General features: G+C 45.8%; 1 protein-coding gene across 1 annotated transcript; it reads left to right on the forward strand.

Moving 5' to 3' along the window:
• On the forward strand, positions 1–7,957 carry LOC138974104 (uncharacterized). Its single transcript, XM_070346798.1, has 6 exons — positions 1–2,345; positions 2,654–2,856; positions 2,974–3,161; positions 5,735–6,029; positions 6,370–6,719; positions 7,211–7,957. Exons 1-6 carry the CDS (start codon positions 951–953, stop codon positions 7,711–7,713), a joined length of 2,934 nt encoding a protein of 977 aa, XP_070202899.1. The 5' UTR covers positions 1–950; the 3' UTR covers positions 7,714–7,957.
• The last annotated feature ends 3,499 nt before the right edge of the window (positions 7,958–11,456 follow it).

Raw genomic sequence — 11,456 nt, forward strand, 5'->3', positions numbered from 1 at the left:
TCCAAGGTCGCTTTCACAACACGTGGCGGTGTTTAAATAAATGTGTGTATTTGAACCAGCAACTATAATTCTTATTTACAGGATGGGTTTGATTTCCAGAATGTAATGTTCATGTTGCGCAACCCAGGTGTGGACGTGTCCAGGTGTAACCAGCCACCTGCATTTGTGGCAGAGTGACCGAGGTCATTTACGTGCCATCACAGTGGCACGGGTTGGGACATGGATACCATCTCTGAGTGTGCACATAACATCGGCCCGTGTGCGTCCTGGTCTGGATTCGAACCCGTAGTCAGGGAACTCGTGGCAAGGAAACACAACAATACTTTACTCTCTCTCAAAGTGACAGGCATGCATTTTCATATCGACACAGACTTTCTATACATGTCGTTTGGCTTTCTGCCCGATGTTTTCGGTGTCACATGCTAGTGTTGTTGTCACACTGTTGTTGGCAACGCCAGACGTCCCCACAGACACATACACACGCCGTGTGACTACAAGAAGATCTTAAATTGCTGTTCGGTACAGGTGGGTTTCCAGGGGACTGAGTGTGGTACCTGGATATTGGCTGGAGAGCGGTTCGCCGATATGTGAACAGCCACTGAAATTGTCTTCTTGGGCTTATGACGAATTTTATTCATCCTTTCTTAAATTCGGTTCTGGATGTTATAATTCATCATATCAGTCAACATTTGCATACGCGGCAGAGGCTAACTCTGGCCAAACGATAGGTATCTAAAAGTGATCCATCCAGTAGAAACCAAACGTGGTGTTTGTGGTGCGAGACAGAAGGAGCGCACTATGACCACCATCACCATCACCACTACCACCACAACTCCGACATCAACCTCTTCAGACTGTCGTTATAGTTAACTCCGATTCGTATTTCTTGTTCAGTGATTTCTTATTTGTCACTTTAACAGCTTCCTGGACGAGTGGTTTTATCACGCATCATGGCGAGCTCCACCAGTGGTGAGGACACCCGTGACAAGTTGGTGGACATTGTAAAACTGCTTTACCCTGACGCTCTCACCCGTGACAACTTGGTGGACATAGTGAAACAGCTGTCTCCTGACGCTCGCACCCGTGACAAGTTGGTGGACATTGTGAAACAGCTGTCTCCTGACGCTCTCACCCGTGACAACTTGGTGGACATTGTGAAACAGCTGTCTCCTGACGCTCGCACCTGTAAAAAGTTGATGTACATTGTGAAACAGCTGTCTCCTGACGCTCTCACCCGTGACAACTTGGTGGACATTGTGAAACAGCTGTCCCCTGACGCTCTCATCCGTGAAAACTTGGTGAACATTGTGAAACAGCTGTCCCCTGACGCTATCACCCGTGACAACTTGCTGGATATTGCGAAGGAGCTGTCCCCTGACGCTCTCACTCGTGACAAGTTGATGGACATTGTGAAACAGCTGTCGTCTGACGCTCTCACCCGTGACAAGTTGATGGACATTGTGAAACAGCTGTCTCCTGACGCTCTCACCCGTGACAAGTTGGTGGACATTGTGAAACAGTTGTACCCTGACGCTCTCACCCGTGACAAGTTGGTGGACATTGTGAAACTGCTGTCCCCTCATGCTCTCACACGTGACAAGTTGGTGAACATTGTGAAACAGCTGTCTCCTGACTCTCTCACCCGTGACAACTTGGTGAACATTGTGAAACAGCTGTCCCCTGACGTTCTCACCCGTGACAACTTGGTGGACATTGTGAAACAGCTGTACCCTGACGCTCTCACCCACACCTATGTTGTACCACCTGTGCATCTTGCCCGGGTGCCTTATAACAAAGACACAGTACCCGGTACTGACCAGGAGGTGCTTGTGCTGCCCTCTAGTGAGCAGCATCAGCAGCAGCAGGGCAACATTCAGGCAGACTTGGCACAGCAGCACGTGCTGCACAACTTGAAGCAGCTCGGAGATTCCGGAAAGGAGGTCATGTTCGTGGTGTCTGAGCTGAACTTTAAGGACTACCTCAACAAGCCGTTCTACGCCAAACACACAGGCAAGCTCCCAAAGCCAGCAAACCTACCTAAGGAGCTTCGGCATCACGGAAAGCAGGGAGACTTTGACATCCTGGTGATTCACCGACAGTATGGTATCATGATCGGAGAGATCAAGTCTGTCGGTAAGACCGAGGCAAGCCGAGAGGACACTGAGGTGGTCAAGGTTATTGACAAGGCGGTCAAGCAGTTGGACAAGTGTGAGGTGCACGCCAGACACATGGTCAGTGACATTGCTCCCGGCCTGACTGTGAGGAAGACTCTCTTCTTGCCCTTCGTCAGCCATACCCAGCTGAGGCGGATACTGAATGACAAAAACAATTCCAAGTTACAACAAGTGAGAGGGAGAGACAGAGACAGAGAGAGAGAGAGATTGAGAGAAAGAGACACAGGGAGAGAGAGACAGACAGACAGATAGACAGACAGACACACAGACACACAGACACACAGACAGACAGACATTATTTTACAATCTAATGAGCTATTCAATAGTTTATAAATCGACTTTGTTTTGTTCAACATCACGTGCCGCCTATCTGTGTGTAATACGCTGCGGCTCATTCTAGACAGATAAGTATTGTGGAGACGTTGTGATGTGTATGTGTCAGGCAATTTTACGACAGGTATAAATTATCTACATTGCAGGCGGTGTGTCAGAGCCTGGGTGCAGCCAACACAGCAGAGGCCATACAGCTGTGCTGTTGCTCTGACAAACTGTCCCAGCCTGCATCGTACTGGCACGTGACACCCGCCGTGTTATCACAGCTGAGCACCTGGTGGCAACACAGGATGGCCTGTACTGTGGACACTCGGCTCACTGATCAACTTTACCTGGACATCGTAGCCAGGTGAGAGAAATGACATCCGTGTCAGTTACGTCACATGCACAGTGCTGAAACAATGTCGGTATTTTACGTTTGAGTTTTAATTATCATTTATCTTTATCTTAATTGTTTCTGTTACAGGTTTGTTGGTCCGGCCACCACGGTGTCTGTCCCCTGCTACAACGGTGTCCGTGTGGAGGTGCGGACTGCAGGCCAGGCGGTAGCGGAGTTGGGGCAGAGGCTGGCACTTCTGGTCCTGACCCTGCAACAGCTGGACCTGATGAGCAGAGACCCGCCACTGGTCTACATTACGGGAGCGCCAGGAACAGGTGACAAGCTCACAGCTTCTCTTACTAGATTGTTTGTTTCTTATTTTGTTTCTTTGTTGTTGTTGGTCTTGCTGCCGATTTGTGACTGTTCTCTTAACGATTTTTTGTCGAAGCAAGATGGAACACTAAGCTCAGCCGTCTGTTTCGCGTTAAAGGCTACATCGGCGCGCGGCAGATGCAGCTCTAGTTTCTTGTGCTGGCAACACTACATTTAGTTCTGTGGCCTTCTGCTATAACAAGGTTCAGTCTCCTAGGCGCACTCGACTAACTAATTAAGCCTCCAGAAAAAGCTGTTCAAAGCAAACGCCCTGTATTTAGGTTCTTTGCTCAAAGTCGCACAGTTTTCAAAGGGAGATTTCTTTCCGACCAGGCCTTCCGGCAATTGATCAAAATTCGGGTTGACTTTTCAAATGGTTAACTTCGCGATTATTTTGCTGTGCCAACTATTGTCTGCCTTCTCATTGACAAAAATCGTTTCAAACTCGGCTGAAAGTCGCACATGTGAACATCACTAGTAGAACATGACGTGAATGAGGTTACACCGTACACCTGCTGACATGTGTGTGAAGGGTGCTGTGCTAATACTGCTGTTATGAAAAGAAACAAACCCACCACCACCACCACCCTTTTATTGCTGCTTCTGCCATTGTTTTATATTTGTTTAAAACACCGACACACAACATTTTGGTAATTTTCATTAATGTTCCTCATCATCATCATCATCATCATCATCATCATCATCATCATCATCATCATCATCATCATCGTGAACAACAAGAATAATTATTGTCGTCGCTGTTGTTGCGGCAAACGATACTGACAGAATTTGTTTTCTGATTTTCTTATGGTGCTGTCACACTCTAGCGTTTTAGAGATACTTAGGCTTATGTGTAGCGTGTGAAAAGTCAAAACATAATGTCAATACGTTGGCATACGTCCCAAAAAAAGCATCAACATTCTAAATTGGACTTATGCATAACGTATTCATAGCGTAGCCTACGTCTAACTTATTACAAACACATCACTAACTTATATAAAACTTATGATAGCGTATCATAGGGTATGACCAGCGTATGTCTAGCGGCCTCGCCTTATGCCCAACGTATGAGTAACTTATGAGAAACCTATGCGCAGCGGGATCGGCGTGTTTCGAACGATCACGTGACAATCACAATAAATATTGCGTCAATCTCAGACAGAACATCATTCCACACTGTGCGAGCAACCACCATGGGTCCGAAGAAGCAGACGGCTACCAAGAGCCGCAGAGGAAGAGCCATTTAAATACAGGGACAGCAAAACGCCAATCATACGCTAGTTGTACGGTAGCGACACGTTCAATAAGTTACACGATCGTCAGACATGCTTCGAATACGTTAGATATAGGTAAGACATAGGTCACATGTTACTACTGCAATAGGTTATCGATAAGTTAGCTGTATGGTACACCTTTCTGCTAGCGTATCTCGACGTATCTCAACGTATCTCGACGTATGTCTGTATGAGTAAACTACCTGTCACGTATTTAACATATGCGTAGCGTATGTCTAGCGTACGCCTAACGTATGAAGAGTACGTCGGCATACGTCCACACATTTTGAACATGTTCAAATTTTGTTTTTCGGTCTCAGCATACCAGAACGTATGCCAGCTTATACCAGTTTGCTTTTAACGTATTACTACTAATAAGAAACCTACACCTAACTTATGTCAAACGTATTCCAGCGTTTCGAAGAAAATAATCATAAGACGGCAGAAGTTACTGCTATACGTTATAGTGTGACAGTCCCATAACAGTGCTCTGATACCAGCTACTTTGCTCAAATGACGTCTTAGTCGAATGAATGACGCGATGAGTATGACGTTGTTTTTTTGTCAAGTTTTACTTTATCGTCATCGTACCAGAACGTTCTAGTTTTGTTGGAGGACGGTTTGTTTTGTGCACGCTGTGTGTGTTGTCTGATTCCATCCAAAATGTGTCAACTGAAGGAAAGGCATCCAGCTGACTCGGAGAAAAGTTTGTTCATTTAGTCTCCATGAAATGTAATTTTCTAAAATAAGAATGTTCTTGGCAGTTACATGTTCCTGATGCTGTGTTTCGCGTGTAACTGGTGAAACGGACTCAATGTAACAGAGCCTTCCTTTCACATTGTATTGTAATACATGTAGGCTATATTGTTTACATATTTTATGTGTGAACAGGTAAGACAGTTCTGGTACTGCAGGGGTTGGGGTGGCTGATCTCGGGCCTACATCTTCCCTATCACCAGGGTCACGATGTGCAAGTCGTCTCTACATGTAACATTGCCTTGTTTTCACATTGTCCTGCAATTTAGTAACCTTAACATTTGTTTGTGCTCCAACAGGTAAGACAGTGGTGCTGGTGCTGCAAGGCTTGCGGTGGCTGCGACAGGGGCACGATGTGCACGTGCTGTCAACATTGTACAACACCTGGGCCGTCATCTTCCCTATCACCAGGGTCACGATGTGCAAGTCGTCTCTACGTGCAACACTGCCTTGTTTTCACATTGCCCTGCAATTTAGTAACCTTACTATTGTTTGGGATCCAACAGGTAAGACAGTGGTGCTGGTGCTGCAAGGCGTGCGGTGGCTGCGACAGGGGCACGATGTGCACGTCCTGTCAACATTGTACAACACCTGGGCCGTCAGCACATCCATCACACAACAGCTGGAGAGGTCGCTGAGCGCGGGCCCGACGCCTTCCCTGACACCAGGCAGCGTATCGTACCATTGGTACGACTTCTACAACAGGGAGGAGGATGTCGAGCAGGCAGTCACCGACCTCTTGGCATGTGTGAAAAACGGCCACCTGCACGTCTTGCTCGATGAGGCGTTCTTTGACAGCAGGTTTGTGTTCATACGTGTGTGTTTATGTGTGTGTGTGTGTGTGTGTGTGTGTGTGTATGTTTCAGAGAGAGAGAGAGAGAGAGAGAGAGACAGACAGAGAGAGAGAGAGAGAGAGAGAGAGAGAGAGAGAGAGAGAGAGAGAGAGAGAGTTAACTGTCTGATTCATGTAACTCGCACCACCAACTCGCATGTTGTTTTAACCACAAAGTGCGTACATTGGTAAAATATCAAGTGACATCTTTTTTTAAGTTGCGGATAACGCATTACTATTATCAGCTTACCATGTCTCATGTGAGTGTGACACACATCTCTAACACCATGTCTCCATTCTGTGTCACAGGGCTAAGGATGGTCCCCGTCTCACACGCCTTGTAACACGCCTAGCGCAGCGAGTACCACACCTGTACCTGTGGTGTGCCGGTGTTTATAACACCGAGATACCCCCAGCACTGCAGACACAGGTGTTCACTGTCCCCCTCCGCTCGGCGCCCGCCGTCCTGCGTGAAATACAACCCGTTATTCACAGGTATCCTGTCCACGCCTACAGCGACAGCGGCGTGCCTGCCCCTGGGGACGGGCTGAGCGTGATACGGCTGAGTCACCATGGCAACGCTCACACAGGTCGGTGGCCGTTGGACTGCGCACAGTGTGGTCAGGATATCGCTGCCGTGCTGCGCCGTCTGGGTGTGGGTAAGTTGTGTAGCTGATGATGATGATGATGATGATGATGATGATGATGATGATGATGATGATGATGATGGTTGTGGTAGATTTGAGTGAGGGGCAAACCTTCCCGTTCCCTAATGGTGTTTTACTCCCCACCCCCTCCCCCTCGAGTATATATTGAAAAGTCTTCGCTCACTTCAAAAGAACTAAATGTTCAATCAAATCCAAAGTCAGGTCAGTCTGCAGGGAAAAAAATGACGTCATTTTTATTGACGTAAACTTCAAAATTACGTCATGACGTCGAAGTATTGATGTCTGTGTGGACAATGTACACACTTTGTGATGATTTTATAAATCAAGTGTGTGTGTGGGAGGGGGGTTGGGAGTGGTGGTGTGTGTTGAGAAAACAAATACACGGATAGGTTGTGTCTTGAAATGTAACGAATGTTTGCTTACATACATGAATATTTATCAAACAAGACTGTGTAACCGTTACAACCGTCTTTTTCTTGCAGGGAGGAGCGCCGCCAACAGTCCCTCCCGGCTGAGCTACCGCGACGTGTTCGTCTTGACCAGAAGCGACGATCTACAGGATGACGTCACGGATGAGGCAGGGCAGGTGACGTCACCAGCTAGCGGCGTGGTGCAGGGACTGAAGGATGCAGGTGTACCGGTGAGTGTGTTGGGGGAACAAGACTTGCTACACAACGAGGCGAGGTGGGAGGGAGCTGTGCAGGACGTGGCGGTGGCGGCAACGGACACAGTGACAGTAGCGTGGTATGACTGGGTGACAGGCCTGGAGCGGCGCGTGGTGGCCATGTTACAGGCCAGAGATCAGGATGATGATGATAGAGGGCTGACTGATGAGTGGATTGATCATGATGACAGGCTGATTGCAGTATCACGCTGCACCACACAGCTCATCATGGTCCGCACGCCTCCTGTCACCACCACCACCACGCCATCCCTTACAACAACCACTACCCCCACCACCACAACCACCCACACCACAACCTAATACAACAACCACTACCACCGCCGTCACCACCACGACCACCAATACCACCAATAACGACGACGACCACCACCACCGCCAAAAGGAGGAGAGATAGGAAGTGTGTCTTGTCGGGACATGCCGCCATCATCACCATCGTCACCACCTCTACCGTGAGCTTCATCACTGTCGTCACCACCACCTCTACCACCACCACCACCACCATCACCGCCTCCACCACCACCACCACGACCACCACAACAACAACACCACCACCACCACCACCACCACCACCACCACAACAACAACAACAACCAACGACAACAACAACCGCCACCACCACAAGAACATTGCCCAAAACACATCAGGTTATTTCTGGTTTTCACAGAGTGTAATCACTTGGAGATTGCCAGACAAAGATTTCGTCAGTTCAATGACGCAAAACAAGAATTGACGTCATCGTGCTTGTGTTTTACAAATGTTTACTGCCTGCTTGCAAAGTAGATAGTAAATCATGGCATTTCTCAAAAAGCACCAACAATAACACACAATTATGTTTAAATAAAACTGTTTTTGCTCTTCTATCTGTCGTATTGTATGTGTGTGTGTATGTGTGTGTGTGTGTGTGTGTGTGTGTGTGTGTGTGTGTGTGTGTGTGTGTGTGTGTGTGTGCCTGCGTGCGTGTGTATGTGTGTGTGTGTGTGTGTGTGTGTGTGTGTGTTCACGCGCGCGCATATTTGAGTGTGTGGCCGCATCATATATTCTTAGTGTAAGCTGAAGACAACTCAAACCTGACACACTTAGTGTTTTAGGATCACTGTTGTCCACATTTCGAAGTCTCCGCTATCACAACAAAAACACCCCACAACGGTGCACTATCTCAGAAACATTCTACAAAATTAAGTTAAAAAAACTGTTCAAGAAAAGACAGTATACAGTAAGTCACCATCTTGAATTTCCGTCTTCTTCTTCTTCTTCTTCGTTCATGGGCTTAGACTCCCACGTTCACTCATGATTTTAGCACGAGTAGATGTTTACGTGTATGACCGTTTTTTACCCCGCCATTCAGGCAGCAGACGCCGATTTCGGGGGATGAATTTCCCTCCATCCAGAAGGGAGATAACTGCAATTTAATCTAACATGTAACAAAAGACAACCTCAAAACAAATCAAACCAAAAATTCTTGAACAAAACACACACAAACAAATAAAATAAGAAAGGCGCACAGCTGGTAGGTTGATCTTTGTGATAACCCTAAAACACATAGACTGCTGACGTTCAAAAATCGAGGATACAAAAACAAGAAATGTGTGTTATTGGAATGTTTAATTGTTGATAAAACAAGTCATTCACTTGTCTTGTTTTGTCACAAATGTAGGCTAACGTTCCAATAAGTAACCTTTCTTGTTGTTTTGTGTCGATCTTTGTGGTATATTTTACTCAGGGATGATGCTTGATGGTGGCTGTTTGTACAAGTCCAACACTGTAAACTGAAGTATTCCACTTTGGAACACACGTTTTGCAACCAGTTGTGAAAACACGCTTGTGAAAATGTAATAGTGATTACCAGATGTTTGACTTTTCCAGTAGAATTGTATATAGTAGTTCGCATAAAACACAAACACGCAAGCTTGAATTTTTGAGGGCGCAAACCAAGAAAGCGGCTGTTAATTAAACAGAAACTGCGCAAATCCAAAGCTTCAAATTGTGCACAGCATATATTCATTCACTTTTTCACGCAAAACAAGCAAGAATTAGGACATTTCAGTTGCACATCAGGTTCTTATTGTCACCCTCTTCAGCTTCGCACGAAGTCAATTACAAAATCAGCTAATGGTTTAAACAAAATGTTATTCATAATACATGACACGAAACAACGAACAGTATTCAACGAGGACACGAATTACTTAATCAAAAGCTATTCCTGATCACTTATTTTACACGGATGCAGACATGTCGACACAGAGCAGTACATGGCAAAAGGAAGTAAGGGAAGTAACTGCCTGAAAAGTGCCCGACCCGGAAAATAGTCAGTTACTTCCCCTATCCAGCTTCGCGTGCTGACTTGACCAGGTCAAATGGTGACCCACTTCTAGCGTATGTTTGAGCGAACGAGGAAAAAGAAGAACAAGAACAAGAAGAACAAGAAGAACAAGAACAAGAACAAGAAGAACAAGAACAAGAAGCATACACAATACACACACTCTAAACAAAAGTGTTCCACTTTAAAACACATTTGTGTAACAAGTTTTGAACACTGTGTGATATAGTCCACAGTTGTACAAGCAAAAGAGGCACACCTATCAAACACATCGTATCACAGGTGTTCATTTCAACACTATGTGTGCCGAGCAACTTTTGCCAGTAGAGCACTGTACTGAATGTCACAACATGTTTATCACTTGTTACAGAAATGTGTACTGAATGTCACAACATGTTTATCACTTGTTACAGAAATGTGTACTGAATGTCACAACATGTTTATCACTTGTTACAGAAATGTGTACTGAATGTCACAACATGTTTATCACTTGTTACAGAAATGTGTACTGCATGTCACAACATGTTTATCACTTGTTACAGAAATGTGTACTGAATGTCACGAAATGTTTATCACGTGTTACAGAAATGTGTTCAAAAGTGGAACACTTCTGTTTAGAGTGGAGGTGAAGAAGAACAAGCTATCTTCTTTCACTTCTGTGTTTTCTTCTTCTGTCTCCGGCTATATGTCTGTGTCTGTCTGTCTGTCAGTCTGTCAGTCTGTCAGTCTGTCTGTCTGTCTGTCTGTCTGTCTGTCTGTCTGTCTGTCTCTCCCTCTCACTCTCTCTCTCCCCTCTCTTTCTCTCTCTCTCTCTCTCTCTCTCTCTCCCTCTCTCTCCGTCTCTCTCTCTCTCTCTCTCTTTCTCTCTTTCTCACTCTCTCTCTCTCCCCCTCTCTTTCTCTCTCTCTCTCTCTCTTTCTCTCCGCTCTCCCTCTCTCTCTCTATCTCTCTCTCTCTCTCTCTTTCTCTCTCTTCACAGTCACTGTACACGTCGGTGTAAACTCGAGTCATGCAAACGCGGACCTGTGTCTATTTGGGACATGACGTGGTTATATGCTAGGAAAAAGTTGGGTGGGTGGGGGTGAGGCCGGGAGGATGACGGGACGGAGGGACTGTAAAAGTTAAAAGTTGTGTTGATAAAATTGATAAGAATACGCTACTGGGCTCGTAACAGTTACGCCCGTAGTCAATATTGTTGCGGCTGTGTTTACTGTGTCAGAGGGTAATGGGATAATATAAAAGAGTTCACATTTTATTCGATCAGAAATTAAAAAAGATGATAAAATCAGAGCCACTGATTTTAAAAACGTTCAAAATGCAGAAGCATCTGTTCTGCCGCAGCAGGTTAAAAACAGTATGTACATAGTATATGCGAGGTAACATATGACTGGCTTGCATACAATAACATACAAGTACATGAATTGGACAGGACGCACAACACAGTAGGCCTACACTCATACCTTTCATCCGTGTGACGGTTCATTGATTAAAAAGCCTTTACGTGTATAAAACGATCGCGCGGGACATGTTACCGAGCGAGCTATGTAAGTAGAGGTTACATGCCGAGTCTCAGTGACTATTGAAAATAATGGTCGAAGTTTGCGGATCATGAAAAATGCGAGCTTCAGCGAGCTTTTTCAAGACCGCGAACTGAGGCCATTATTTGTAATAATCACTGAGACGAGGTATGTAACCTCTTTATTCCTCATTTCTTCACTTATTCAAA

This window comes from Littorina saxatilis, linkage group LG8 (genome assembly GCF_037325665.1).
Source record: "Littorina saxatilis isolate snail1 linkage group LG8, US_GU_Lsax_2.0, whole genome shotgun sequence".
Lineage (NCBI taxonomy): Eukaryota > Metazoa > Mollusca > Gastropoda > Littorinimorpha > Littorinidae > Littorina > Littorina saxatilis.